The sequence below is a fragment of the Canis lupus genome, chromosome 2 (genome assembly GCF_011100685.1).
Source record: "Canis lupus familiaris isolate Mischka breed German Shepherd chromosome 2, alternate assembly UU_Cfam_GSD_1.0, whole genome shotgun sequence".
In the NCBI taxonomy this organism is placed as follows: Eukaryota; Metazoa; Chordata; class Mammalia; order Carnivora; family Canidae; genus Canis; species Canis lupus.
In genome coordinates, this window is record NC_049223.1 from 80,437,035 (window position 1) to 80,452,275 (window position 15,241).

General features: G+C 50.9%; 1 protein-coding gene across 1 annotated transcript; it reads right to left on the reverse strand.

Annotated features, from left to right (window-relative positions):
* Nucleotides 1–2,438: 2,438 nt before the first annotated feature.
* On the reverse strand, nucleotides 2,439–3,279 carry LOC102157138 (histone H2A.Z-like). Its single transcript, XM_038529655.1, has one exon. It carries the CDS (start codon nucleotides 3,178–3,180, stop codon nucleotides 2,794–2,796), a length of 387 nt encoding a protein of 128 aa, XP_038385583.1. The 5' UTR covers nucleotides 3,181–3,279; the 3' UTR covers nucleotides 2,439–2,793.
* Nucleotides 3,280–15,241: the final 11,962 nt, after the last annotated feature.

Here is a 15,241-nt window from a genome sequence, read left to right on the forward strand (position 1 = left end):
GGATGTTCTGATTTCCAGTAGGCTATCCCAACATAGAGCTTCCTTAAGCATCTCAGTGCAAAGAACGTTACAGTCCTGCTGTCTGTGGTCTCCAGCCACTAACAGAGATGACAGGGGACCGAGTTCTGGGCAGACTCCAGGCCAAGCCACTGACCTACACCTCCTCATGTGATCCTCGGGGCAACCGCACAAGGAAGGGAATTTGTAGGCCAGGAAATTGAGCTCGAAAAACTTGAGTGACTAGAACAAGATCACACAAACTGACGGTAAGAGAAGTCAGCATTTGAATCCAGATCGAGGTGATTGCAAAGTCTTAACCACAAGGCTTTACTGGCCAATTGTGGAGGGCAATAAAAGCTCCCAGACTCTTTGGTCTTCTGATTTACATTTCTTCAATAGACACCTGCTGAACCCCCCTCTGCGCCAGGTGTTGTGCCAGGTATTAGGGATGCATATGGTAGAAGGGTCCTTGCCTTCAAGGAACATGAGACAGAGGTCCAAGAAACAGAACCAAGAAGATCTCTCTCTCTCTCTCTCTCTCTCTCTCTCTGTCTTTCTCAGATATGTATATTCTAGGGCAAGGATTTGAGTGCAAGTAGTCTATCCAGGAGATATAGGATACACTAGGATGGATGAGAAAGTGAGACAGGGAAGGGGAGCCAATGAAGGTGGGTTAGTAAGCTGGTTGCCATGGTCACCACTTGAGGGTGGTAGAGCTTAAGCCACTGGGGGTGCTGGAGAGTGTGGACCAGTGCCCCAAAGCTAGCCCACCCCAGTGGCAAGGGGGCGGGGGCATTTATACACCCATTCCCATCACTTACTGCTTGAGGGCGGCTCCTGCAGGCACCAGTCCCCTGGTTTCTGGTCACCCTGCTCTGATGCTGCTCTGATGGCCAGAGAAGGCTTCAGGCGAAGTGCTAGTGCTGCTACTCTGAGGCCAGGTCTCTGTGAATTGAAGAGGGAGGGGATGGCAGGGGCGTGGGGGGCACTGACAGCATCTGCCACGGGAAGCCTGGGGCATCCCCACTCCTTCAAGGAGCAGGAGACAGCTGCGGACACATTCTCCCTGAAAAAATGCACATAGAACGTTTTGCATAGAGCCTGCTGGGTTCATGGACCCCCTGGAACCCACCCAGGGACCCTGATTTAAGACCTCTACCTCCTGTGACTTGTCCTTCCTCTTTCCCCCAAGCCCGCCCACCCGCCCCCACCAGGAGATAGTCAAGGCTTTCCTGACACAGCTGCCCTCCACCCACATACACTCAGGGACTCTTCCGGAGGGGAGGCGGCTCAGCGATGGCATTGTGGTCTGGTCACCAGTGTGCCCTCTTCTCTGACCTTCGGGACTTCAGAGCAGCTGGCAGCCGCCCCCAGGGACCCTTTACAAGGGGTGGCAAATCCTCTGCTGTCTGCCTGCTGGAGGCGGGGATCTGCGCTTCTTCCGGCCAGTGGGAGCTGTGCTGATGAACTCGACCCACTCGTGCGTGCATTCTGCGGTTCGGTGCTTCAAATCGTAGATCACAGCATGCCCACGGAGGAGGGCCTGCACAGACAACCACTTCCAGGAATAACAGCAACGTGGACACCGTGGAAACCCCACTTGGGTTAAGAAATAGAAAGCCTTCAGTAGCTCTGAAGCTATTTGGGGGCCCCTCCCTCACTGCATCCCCCTCCCAGCCCTGAACTAACCATTAGGCAAATCTTTCAGTCATTATTCCTTCACTTTTTCTTTACATCTTTGCCATATTGATTAGTTCTATCTGGTTGGATGTGATGAAAACGGAAGCAGGCTTCATTCCTTTGTGACTTGCTTCTTCCACTCAGGGTCGTGGTTGTGAAATGCATCCATGTGGCCATGTGAGCTATAGATGGTTTCGTCATTGCTCTCCAATATTCCGTCATGGGAACGTCCAACAATTTAGCTATCCGTCCCGCTGGCGACGGGCATTATTTCCAGTCTGGGGATCATTTGGCTACTGCTGCCGTGAACATTCATGTCTCTCGGGGCACAGGCAGGTACCTAGGAGCCAAATTTCTCGCAGAGGGTGTGGCAGTTTTAATTCACTGGGTAGCCACAAACTGTTTTTCAAGTAGTTGCACCCCTGTCATCCCCACTAGCAGTTTATGATGTTTCAGTTGTTCTGCATCCTCGCTAACCATTGCCCTTCAGGTATCTACTTATTTTGGCCTACCTGGTGGGCGTGTGATAGTGTATCATCGCGGTGTGCATCTGAGTCCCCCTGATTACAAACGAGGCTGAAATCCTTCCATCTTCCGTCCTTTCCTTATTGGAAATCTGTGTTTTCTGTTTTGTGAAGGGCCCACTCATAGTTTTATCTTTTTTTTTCCATAGGATTATTTCTCTGTTTCTCTTTTTCTTATCTTTATTGAATGGTTAGGACTTTTTTTTTTTTTTTTTTTTGGATGTGACTTTTATTGAGCTTATCCACTGGAGTGGAAATAATGTCCGTACAAAACCAAATGTTTGTTACTATAACTTCTGCATCACAATTAAAATCCAAACAGTTTTTTAAAGACAGTCAACTCAATCAAAACTCACTACTTCAGAATCAATAGCTTCTTTGAAGCCACAGTAACACTTAAATATGGTTAAGACTCAAATGCAGAAATTTGGTTGGTTGGAAAGCTAATTAAACTTACTACTTGCTCAAATAGAATTACAAAAAGGCAAAATTGTGTTTTTCACAGAGATACAGTCCACTGGCATCACCAACACTGGACAGCTGTTAAGAGTATGCAGAGTCCTGAGATAATAAGGAATCCAGGCATCCTTTAAACAGTCTTCTGTTGTCCTTTCTGCCCAATCAGAGATTTGTGGGAGTGTGGAATAACACCACCACCAGCAATTGTAGCCTTGATGAGGGAATCCAATTCTTCATCTCCAGGAATAGCAAGTTGCAAGTGACGAGAGATAATACACTTTACCTTCAAGTCTTTCAGTGCATTTCCTGCCAATTCAAGTACCTCTGCAGTGAGGTGCTCCAGGATGGCTGCGCTGTTCACAGCGGCAGTCGCACCCACACGTCCATGACTGGTCGTCCTAGATTTCAGGTGTCGATGAATATGGGCCACCGGGAACTGCAAGCCGGCTCTCTGTGAGCGGAAAACTGCCTTTGTCTTGGCCTTTCCGGAGTCCTTCCCAGCCTTACTGCCAGCCATTTCGAATTCTGCTGAAGCTCAAACAAGCAAGGTAGAGAAAGGACTAGTCAGACAGCCAGCGAGATCCCACCGCCTACTCCGTCATCGCACCGGGATTCAAACTGCCAAGGACTCCTTTATATATTCTAGATAGTGGTCCGCAAAGAACAGAACGATAAAGGAAAGGAATGATTAACTATATGAAAGCGAAGAACTTCCACTTATTGAAAGACAGATTAAGCAAATAAAAAAGTAAACCACAAACTGGGAGAAAATGTATCAGTAATACATGTGCTGACAGACCAGCCCATAGGATGTATGAGCCACTTCTACCTACCACGTAATAATAAAATATCCGGCCCTCTGATCTGGGTAGTTGGACTATTTGTCTCTCTCTGCATGAATTCTACGTGGCCTTCATTACTAGAGCTTTCCAATGAGTCTTAAACCTGGTGGAGCACATTCTCTCATCCTCCCACCTTAACGACTCACTTAGCTCTTCTTGGCTCTTTGCACTGTATGCAAATTTTAGAATCGGTTTTTAAGTTCTGTACACACACACACACACAACCTGCAATGGTTCTGACCGGGTTTGCATCAATTTGTAGATCTCAGGGAGGAGTAACATCCTTCTTTTTTTAAAGATTTTATTTATTTATTTATTTATTTGAGAGAGAGAGAGAGAGAGAGAGTGCAAAAGAGAGAGAGAGCACAAGCAGGGGGAGGATCAGAGGGAGAGGGAGAAGCAGGCTCCCCCGCTGAGCAGGGCTCCATCCCGGGACCCTGGGACCATGACCTGAGCCGAAGGCAGATGCTTAACCAACAGAGCCACCCAGGTGCCCCTGAGGGACATCTTTTCGATATGGAGCTTTCCATCCATGAGCATGGCATCTCTCTCCCTTCATTCAGACCTCCTCCAGTGTTTGTAGTTCTGTTGTGTAGCGTACCCCATAGAGGTCTTGCACATCTTTGGTTAGATTTATTTTCTGGTTTTTGTTTTATTTTTTTACTTTTTTATTGCTATTATGATTGGCATATTTAACTTTAAAATTTTCTACTTACTGTTTGGTATATAGAAATACAATTCATCAGGGCGCCTGGGTGGCTCAATTGGTTAAGCGTCTGCCTTCGGCCAGGCTCAGCGGGGAGTCTGCTTCTCCCTTTCCCTCTGCCACTCTCCCTGTTCATTCTCTCTCTCAAATAAATAAATAAAATCTTTTTTTTAAAGAAATACAATTTATCTCTGTGTATTGGTTTTATAGCAATAGCCTTGCTAAACTCTCTTATTAGCTCTTACAGCTTGTAGATTCTTTTGGATTTTCTATATGTAATCATTCCTTTCCAGTCCTTAGAACTTGCATTTCTTTCTCTTGCCTGACTGTACTGCACGAACTTTCGGTTCAATGCAGAGTAGAAGTGATGACAATAGGGCTCTTGTCTCGCCTTGATCCTCTCTGATCCTATGAGGGTAGTTTCAACATCACTCATTAAGTGTAATTGTTGATGTGGGTTTCTTGTAGGCCAGTGGTTCTCGAAGTCCAGCTGTACCAGGGTTACCCAGAGGGCTCATTAAAACACAGCCTGCTGCTCCCCACCTCCACATCCTGACCCCAGAGTTTCAGATCCAGTAGGTCTGGGAGAGGCCTGAGTGCTTCTTCTTGGACAAGTTCCCTGGCAGTGCTGAACGTTGCTGGTCTGGGGACCTCGCTGTGAGAAGCCCTGTAGTAAATCTTTCTTTAAAGGTTAAAGGAGCTCCTTTTTAAGGTTAGTTTAAGTTTTATTTTAGTCACAAGTGGAAATTTTATCAACTGTTTTTTCCTGATTTATCAAGATCATTTTGTAAATTGTCCTTGATCTATTAATCCGTCGAATTGATTTTCTAAGGCAAAACTCTGCATTACTGGGATCCATTTAATCTGATCTGATGGTATATCCTTTTTGAATTTAGTTTGCTAACGTTTTGCTTATAATTTTTTTTTTAGATTTTATTTATTTATTCATGAGAGACACAGAGAAAGAGGCAGAGACACAGGCAGAGGGAGAAGCAGGCTCCATGCAGGGAGCCTGATGCGGGATTTGATCCCAGGACCCCGGGAGTCATGACCTGAGCCGAAGGCCGATGCTCAACGACTGAGCCATCCAGATGCCCCTGCTTATAATTTTTGTACTTATGAATTCATTACTGTGTCCACAAGTTTCCTCTTTCCTGCTGTTCTCATCAAGGACAGTACCTAGCTCAGATTAAGTGCTAAAATACGGACATTATTATTCGGCCCAGATCGTTGTACTTGTCGTGTCATGTTGCAATTGTCTGTCCACCTTGCTCCACTACTAATCTGCGAGCTGAGTGAAGTCAGGGTCGACACCCACTCATTCAGAATCTACCACTGAGCTGGATACACAAGCAGAGATGATTGTGCCCATATAAAACAGGAGCCAGGATTAAGTAACTGCTGTCAGGAGGATGAATAAGGCACGAATCCTACAGGAGGTGGAGAATGGAAAGTAAAGAAATGAGTATCTGTTGGATGCTCACGGTCTGCCAGGCATGGCTCTAGCCCTCAAACAATCTGGGAAGATAAGCACCGTTCGCACTTTACAGATGAGAAATGGAGGCTCAGACTTAGGAGCTCTCTCCTCACGTTTGCTGCTGCAGGGGTTTGCGGGCATTGACCGCTCCACGCCTGAGTGTGCTGGGAATCGGTTGGCACGCTGCCTTCCTGCTGATCATGAGGAGGAGATGGCAGGTTCTGCTTCTTGCATGGGCTTCTGGGAAGCTCAGATCCTAATTCTGAGCTCAACCATGCTCACAAGCTTGGTCCCCACTGTCATACGTTTGTCCTTTCCTGTGGCCTTTATTTCTTAAAACCTTCCTGCTTTGGTGCCTCTATTTTTAAATTATCAGTTTGCCGAGTGTCTCCTTATGATAAATGGTCTCAAATCCCTTGAGGAATAATTCTCATCAAGGGAATAAAAATAAAGAGAGAGGGAGAAAGAAAAGAAGTACCTATAATGAGTGAGCTGTCCAGTACCTTTGTGGGTGGTTACTCACATAAAAACTCATTTCTGAATCACGCCCCGCCCAGCCCTGCTCAGGTCCCTGCTTGCTGGAGCCCTGGGAAGTCCCTGGGGCGGCTATAATTTCTGTGATTGAGATGTTTCAGATTAAGATAATTAACATTGAGATGCAGTTTCTCAGGATACTGAGACATATAAAGACCCAGAGAAGGTTCAAAAAAGAAACTATGGCATGAACTTCGTTGCTGGTCTTAAACTCTTCAAAGATGGCATTGCTTCAGAGAGTTGGCTTAACGGTGTTTCTTTTCATCTGCTGGGTGATGACACACACACACACACACACACACACGCGTCCATTGATCACTCACATCAATACCACTCACCCTAGGTTTTCGAGTGTGCATTCCTTTCTAGGAACTCCAAGGGTGACTCCTGCCCTCTGATATGCCATCAAAAACCTCCTTAAATCCTCACCACCAACATAACAAGAAAATGCTGGGAAGCAGGAGGTCCTGGTCCAGTGCCCAGGCAGGGGTGGCACACTTGGAGGATCAGGGAGCCAGCCCCCCTCCACCCTGGCCTCATGAAAACTTGCCCATTGCTTATTCAGCTTAAGTCATGGGGAAGGGGGTGGCCACTGGCACATTGTGGTGGTCGAATGGGAGACACCACAGCCCACCTCCCAGTGGGCAGAGACTGCTCAGATCTGCTGTGTTCATCAAAGCTTTGCTGTAGCCAGACTTCCTAAATGTCCAACTTTTAACCTTAAAAACAAACAAAACAAGGGAAGCCCGGATGGCTCAGCGCTTTAGCACCACCTTCGGCCTGAGGCCTAATCCTGGAGACCCGGGATCAAGTCCCACACCAGGCTCCCTACACAGAGCCTGCTTCTCCCTCTGCCTGGGTCTCTGCCTCTCTCTGTCTGTCTCTCTCTCTGTCTGTCTCTCTCTCTCTTTATGTCTCTCATGAATAAATAAAATCTTTAACAAAACAAAAAATCTCTTATTAGGAAAAGGTAAGTAAGAGACTCCTTAGTGGCCACGCAGAAAAATCAAGGCTTCAGAGCCAAACCACATTTGTCTCTTTTTTTAAGATTTTATTTATTCATTTGAGAGAGAGAAAGCCAGAGAACACAAGCAGGGGGAGCAGCACAGAGAGAGGGAGAAGCAGGGTCCCTGCTGAGCAGGGAGCCCAACATGGGGCTTGATCCCAGGACCCTGGGATCATGACCTGAGCCAAAGGTGTAGATGCTTAACTGACAGGCACCGCCACATCTGTCTTTTTTTTTTTTTTTTTTAAGATTTTATTTATTTATTCATGAGAGACCCAGGGAGAGAGAGAGAGAGAGGCAGAGACACAGGCAGAGGGAGAAGCAGGCTCCATGCAGGGAGCCTGACGTGGGACTCAATCCCAGGTCTCCAGGATCAGGCCCTGGGCTGAAGGCGGCGCTAAACCGCTGAGCCACCTGGGCCGCCCCCACATCTGTCTTTTAGGTTACTTTGAGCTGTGGCCCCCCATCACGGAGCTACAGTTTACTGAGTGCTGGGCACTTCGCCAAGCACTTTAGACAATCTCCTACACTGCTCACACCCCCTGCCCGAGGTAGGTACTATGACTCTCCCCATCTTACCAACGAGGAAAGTCAAGTTCAGAGAGGTTAAGTAACCTGCCCGAGGTCACGGAACTGGCAATAGCCAAGCCAGGAAGCAAACCCTGGCAGCCCGGCTCCCAAGTCCGTGCTCTTAACTATGCTACCACCATTGCCCCTTATTGCCTGGGTACATAGTACGTGCTCAGTAAACACCTACCAGGCTCAATGAAAGTGCCCACCTGCAGAGTGCCCACCTGTGAGCAACGGGCAGGTAAACCTCAGCCCACGTCCGTGTCAGCACACCAGTTGCCTCATCGCCACAAAGAAGGAAGCAGGAAAGACAGAAAGAGGCACTGCCGCACACACCTTCATCCGTCAGCAGGTCCTCAATGCAGGACGCTCGTCTGCTTCCACTGAGGAACCCCTGACTCGTTCATCTCTGTCCAGGAAGCTGCCTACGGTGCTCCCACCTGCGGGCGAGATCCAGAGCCACCCGTCGGCTGGGCCCGGGGACGGGGGAGAGGAGGACCGGGCTGGAAGCTAACTGCTGGCACCTGGGACGTCTCTTCAGTTAGAGACTTTTCTCTCGGCCTACTCTCTTGCTCCTCTAGGTCTGAAGAGGCTAGCGGGCAGCAAGGAGTCCTTTGCCCTCTTCCGTAATGTGGTCACGACTTGGCAGGCAGCTGCCCCAGCAAGGACCGTGTTCCCAGAGCCCCTTGCACCCACACGCAGGCACCGCGTCCCCACCGTGATGTCGTATCTCCTCCCTCGCTCTTCTCTCTTCTGCTGGCTCGAGGCCAACGCCCAGGGTGACCTTGGAAAGCAGGGGTGGCAGACAGCAGAGCCTCCGTCAGCCTGGGCCCCTGAGTGACTGTGTGGAGCAGAACTCCCCCCTGCATCCCACACACCCCACCCCTGCACACCTTAGACTGTCAGCTCAGGTAAGAAGAAAACAGGCTGTGTCTGATCCCTACACAAGTTCAAGTCCATTCGCTGGAACAATTAGCCTCCCTGAATGAATACTCCCCCGCCCCCCAAAATGGTCCTTTCCCTTTCTCCTCCGTGGGATCACCATTCCCCCAGCCACGAGGCTAGAGACCTCCTGGATAAGTGTCCTAGAGAGACTCATGAATGCGCCCACCTGCAGGAGTGCTGGTAGCATCGCTGTTGGGGACAGTAAACCATGGAAAGGACCCAACGGCCACTGACAGAAAAACACAAACTCCATCCACAAAATGGAATCCTACAGAGCCGTGGAAAGGCACGAGTGCCGGGGACACGCACCCTGCGCGAATCCCGCCAACACAGTGTTGGAGGAAAAGAGCGAGTCGCAGATTGAGGCCGTGAGTGTGGCCGCGAGCCTGTAAACTGCAAAACCGGGCAGCGCTGACCAGTAGGTACCCAGAGATGCTGCCGTTCGTGGCACAACGATAAAGAGGGGGTGAGCGATGGTAAACCCAATGTTCAGGTTGGTGAGGACCCCTGGGTGTGGGAGAGGGGAGGGAAGGGTCACCCCACGAGCCTGCAGACGGGCTTGCAAAGCTCTCTTTTTAGAAAACAGTGCCCACCACACAGGTTTTCGTTTCATAATTAATGTTTTCAATCCTATGGAAACATTCTAAAGACTTTGTTGTAGATGATCTGCTTCCTGGCAAACCAATCAATCAATCGGCCTGGCAATCTGGCGGTCACTCAGGACCTGCCTTTCCCCCTTCCCACGGCCTTGCCCAGCAGCAGCCTTGTTGTTTCTGGTTTCCACCCAAACGGTGAACCCAACACAGTCGCTGCTCTCTGGCTGACAGTACACAGCCTCCTGACCCGTGTCTCTGCCCTCTCCTCCTGCGTTTCTTTTTTTTTTTTTTTAAAGATTTATTTATTTATTTATGATAGACACAGAGAGAGAGAGAGAGAGAGGCAGAGACACAGGCAGAGGGAGAAGCAGGCTCCTTGCAGGGAGCCCGACGCAGGACTCGATCCTGGGCCTCCAGGATTGCACCCTGAGCCAAAGGCAGGCACCGAACCGCTGAGCCACCCAGGGATCCACTCCTCCTGTGTTTCTTACCCCAAAACCTGTTCCCCATCTAGAGCATTCTCTCGAAGAATGTAGACCAAACCACATCATACCCTGCGTGGAGGGCTTCGCTCGTCTCAGAGCCACAGCCAAGCTCACCCCTGCGGCAGAGATGGGGCCCTGCCCTCTGTCCCAGCACCCTCCCATGGTTGCTTGCTCCCTCCATTCCCACCTGGAGGCCTTGGGCCAGGTTCTAGAACACACAGCCAGCCCCCATCCAAGACTTTGGTACCAGCTGCTCTCTCCACTGTGGCTCCTTCCCATCTTCCAATCCAGTCTGAGATGTCTCCCTCCTTGGAAGGCCCCCTGACCACTTGTCTAAGGTAGGGCCCCCGGGGCTCCCAGCCACGTGCCCTGTTTCATGACCTGAGCATTATTTGGTGCTGTGTTACTGCATTGGCTGCTTCGGACACCACAATGCGAGCTCCACAGAGGAGGAGCCTCTATTAGGGGGCCTCAGCTGTCATGAGCACCATTTTTCTCAGCACGATGTCCTGAAACTTCAACTTACGCTTTGACTTCCCAGTATGGCCACAGTCTTTTTTTTTTTTTTTAAAGAAAGCTTTTATAAAAATAAATAAATAAATAAATAAATAGCTTTTATACGTATACATACCACATGTAATTATGATAAATTACACATGTGGTGAAATCATCCCCACCTCTTAGTATATTTTTCATCCCTTACTTATCTGCTTGGCTCCACCCCCCCCATGCCCATGTTAACAACATCGTGTGTATCAGTCCATATCTTTCCCCGTGGTCATATAGTCATAAAGCGATCTGCACGCACACATGTGCACATGGGGTGTGGGGGCTCTGAGATTCACCGTGACCCCGCTGACCACCTGCCGTCCACACTGTTCCACGTCTTGCGCTTCTCCCTCAGGGCCTTGTGGAAATCCCTCCGAGTCAGTCGGGGTCGTTCCCACTCATTCTTGCTAAATGACAGTATTACAGTCCGAGGTGACGACCACACCAGAATTCAAAGACACCCTCTTGATAAACGTTCATGCTGTGTCCAGATGTTTTGCCACGGTGAACAAAAAACAGTTAACATTTTTAACCCAGAACCGTGAGAACCATCGGGCCCATCTGGGAAGCTTTAAACATCCAGATGGCTAGACCCAGGGGAGTGGCTCAGGAGGGCCAGCCCAACGGATGGGGGGGGGTACCCAGAAATCTGTATTTTTAATGACTCTCTAAGAAGCACTGGCTCTGCAAGAAAATGTGAATGTAGCAAGAACCATCTGCTTGTTGGAGGTGCCACCACAGCCTGAGTGGTGTGGGACCCCAGGGCCCCCTGAACTTGCTGATTCTAGGAGCCGCAGAAGGGTGCCAGGCAGGAGGAGGGACAGAGAGGCTGGGGAGGCGATATGGCCTGGGTCACTGATGCTCTACGCCGGCTGCAGGTCAGAAGCCCTGGGCAGCTTTGTGCAACATCCCAGTGTCCCTCCAAGCATGGAGACCTTGTCCTGCTGGTTTCCAGCCTCCCAGGTGACTCTCACGTGCAGGTGGACGGAGAATCACTGACAGGGTTTGGGGGGTCACCTGTCTAGGCTCAAGACTGTCTTCCCCACCTAATGGCTCTGGGACCCGGGCAAGTTCCTTCACTTCTCTGTGCCTCCGTTTCCTTGTCTATAAGGTGAGGGTAATAGTAGTAACTGCTTGCCTGTTGTGGAGAGCAAACCAGGTGACATGGGGCAGGTGTCTGGCGCATGCTGGCACATGGCCCACACTCACTCCCATTAGGCTGTGGGAGACACGGCAGGACGACGATTTTGCAGGGAACGGTGGTTCCCGCCGACTGTCCAGTCCTCCAGCGGGAGCCTCAGCCGCCCCAGCCTGATGCTCCATCCTCCGGGGTGCAGGCAAAGGTGTGGGAGACCTGAGAGTTGGGCAACCTCCTGCCGGGGCCTTGCAGTTACTTATTCCTACTTGGAATGAGCAGGAGTCAGGAGGGCCCAGCGCCGCGCAGAGTTGTCCGTCCGCACAGGAAAGACGGGCCCTCGCCTCCTGTCCGGGCCGGAGCCTCCTCCTGGGTCAGTCTCACGCAGCTGAGAGCAGCAGGGTATCGTCTGAGTGTTGCCAGGATGGCTTTCCCTTCCCCTCCTCCCAAATCTGACCTCTGGGCCTCAAAGGGTCTCTATTCCCCTAGAATGCGGGGATTAGGGGCCGTATACACAGCAGTGGCTTGGGGAGAGCCTGAGGACATTACACAACAGGCAACATTTACTGAGCACTTACTATGTGTCAGATGCTGTGCTGAGCATCTCACTGAACCATGTGAGCACAATTATTACACCCATTTCGCAGAGGAGAAAACGGACTCAGAGAGGTTCGGTGCTGAGAAGTACCAGTTCAGCATCGGACCGTCCATCCCAGAGGCGCGTGGCCTTTCCACTGTGCTCTGCCGCTCTGCCCAGGGACTGCGCTGTGTGGGCAGAGTGTCTGGACACTCTCTACCCCACCCTGCCCACCCCCAAGTCCGACCCTGGGGAGGGGGGCGGGGAGGGGCAGTGTGCTCCGAGGTGGGCATGGTAGGGCTCTGGGGAAACGGGCCTCCTCCTCACTCACCCCACTCCAGACCCCCACCCTGTCCTGGTCTTCTTTTCATCCCGCTATGCCACAAATGCTCCCTACCTCCCCTACCTCCCCTACCTCCCCTACCTCCCCTACCTCCCCTACCTCCCCTACCTCTGGGCTTCCTCCTGCCCCCATGCCTGGAAGCTTGTTCCCTCGCTGGCCCAACCGTGATATTCTTCAGTCTCAGCCCAAATATCTCCACTGCTGGGTAGAGTCCGTCACCTGCTAAAGCAGGCCCCACCCCTCTTCCCCACTCCTTGTGCTCTGCTTCGTGGCACTTGTCACAATTCCTAGTGATCTAGGGATGCCTGGGTGGCTCAGTGGTTGAGTACCTGCCATTGGCTCAGGTCCTGATCCCGGGGTCCTGGGATCGAGTCCCACATCAGGCTCCCACATCGGAGGGAGTCTGCTTCTCCCTCTGCCTGTGTCTCTGCCTCTCTCTGTGTGTCTCTCATGAATAAATAAATAAGATCTTTAAAAAAAAATTTCTAGTGATCTATATCTCTTTACTTGCTGCCTCCCGAGATATAAACTGAGGTTAGAGATTTTGCCCAGCAAACAGCAGATGCTCATTGAATAGATTTTGAATGAATGAAGACTACATAAGGGTGCTGGGAAACTTCTGTTGGGGTATCAACAACTGGCCCAACCTAGCAGCAGCCTTCAGCCTCCCCTAGGACACCCATCCTAACCTTCAGGGTCAAGGCTGACCTCTGTGTCAGAGAAACCATGGTGTGTTGTGGGGAAGTGGGCTGCCCCTACAAGAACCTAGCTCTCATCCTGGTCCCCTTGGGGGTTTCCAGGGCTGAGAACCAGGCATCCAATGCAGCACGGGTGGCTGCCTGGGGAGGCTCTGGTCCTCAGGTTTGATGAACAAGCCCCAGTGCTCTTAAGAGCCACCAGCCTGAACTCATGGGATCCTGGGTCTCAGCCTAGTGTCACAAGGGTCCAGGACTAAACACCAGTCCCGACAGAGGATACACCAATGGCATCTTCCTCCTGCTGCCCCTGTGATACTCATTGAGGAGCCGAGCTGGATTTCAGAGGGGACGTACGTGGTCCAGCTCATGAAGACCAGAAAGCCCAGTCAGAGAGCCTGGCTGCCCACGGTAGGCAGAGTAAGGCCCCCTTCCCCCAAAGATGTCCCCGTCCTAATCCCCAGAGCCTGTGAATATTTTATCTCACATGCAGACGGGGATCAGGGTTGTGGTTGTACTTGAGGTTATGAACCAGCTGATCCAGAGATGGCCAATTAGCCTGGCTTATCCAGGTGGGCTCAATGTAATGACAAGGGTCCTTAGACGTGGAAGAGGCAAGCAGAGAATCAGAGCAATAGTTGGAGATGCTGCATTGCTGGCTCTGAAGATGGAGGAAGAAGAGGTTACTGGCCAAGAATTGTGGGCGGCCTCTAGAAGCTGGAAAGGCAAGAGAACAGATTCTGTCCTAAAGCCTTCAGAAGACACCCTGCTCTTCTGACACCTTGACATGAGCCTAGTGAGACCCATTTCAGACCTCAGATCTCCAGACTGTAAGATAATAAATGTGTTGTTTGAAACCACTGCGTTTCTGGTAACTCAGGACAGCAGCAGTGGGCAAAAAATGTACCAGCGCTACCCCTCGCTGTGGGGACAGGTGAGCGCCATGGTTGGTGGCCCCCATGAGAGCTTCTTTTGCTTCCTCTCTGCCTCGGGGTCAGGTTCCTGGGGCTGTTCAGTGGTGCCACTCACACCAGCCTAAAGCACAAGAGGCAAACTGGAGAAGCGAGAAGTTTCCAGGGCTTTCTGTGGGGTCCAGCCTGAAAGCATGGGGGTGAAGGGGCAGGGGACGGTTGAGAAAAGCCTGCTGGCAAACTCATCCTAGTTCTCTTGATTTTAAGCCCCTGGCTTCTAGAAAGTCACATTCCCCACTGCCCACCCTTTCAAAAAAATAGGATTTTCTCAGCATCATCATTTGTACCAGCTTCCCTTGGAGGTGAGCTTATTCTGATAAAATCTGGCCACGTAGGGTCATTGGGAGTCTGTTCCAGAGAACTTAAGTAAATTGTGGTGAAGAGGAGGCTTGTGGGAGAGCCTGTAGCACCTCCTCTAACCACCCGGAAGCAGCCCAGTTCTGGGGCCAGCCTGAGTGTGTTTCTGTTTTGCACCTTGGTGGGGGTTAGAAGGATACCAAGCAGAAGGAGTGCTTTCCTGAGGCTCTGGAGCAAGCCCACCGGGCCTTTTATGGGGGTGCATGGCCTCCCATGGGCAGGAAGGAGGATGCTGAAAAGGGTACACAACAGGCGTCCCACACTCTATACACCTCAGCTTCCCCCATTGCCACACTCACAATGCAACCTTCCGGCCACAGCCCAGACCCTCGCCCTGCCACTCACTTGGCCCTGGCCGCCTGGCCCTTGACCCCTGGGCTTGCATGTATGTAGCTATATCACAACTGTCCATGGCAGCCCTAACTCATCCTGTGGCCAACATGGAGCAACCTATCTTACCAAAATCTGGGCCTTTGAGCTCCAAATTCTTCAGGGGCCAGGTGAGCACATGCTTCAGCTGCAAACAACCCCTCTGTCCTTACTGTCATGTTCTAATCCCTAAGAAAGGCCCAGATTAGACTCAAACCATTCATGTCCTGTAGATTTATTAGCCAGTGATAGAAACCCTGCTGGACCCATACAGAACAGATACGTAACTGGCACACATCTGGAGAAGACCTCCCACCCCTCGCCCCCTCCCCTTACACCCAGAGTGGTTCAGTCCCAGAGTTGGCCCGTTATGAGCTGTCTCAGTGGATCTGCCCCTGTGGGGCCCCTCTCCTGAGGCACA

Coding starts and splice junctions, on each gene's coding strand:
- LOC102157138 (XM_038529655.1), bottom strand. CDS start 3,180: ATGGCTGGCAGTAAGGCTGGGAAGGACTCCGGAAAGGCCAAGACAAAG.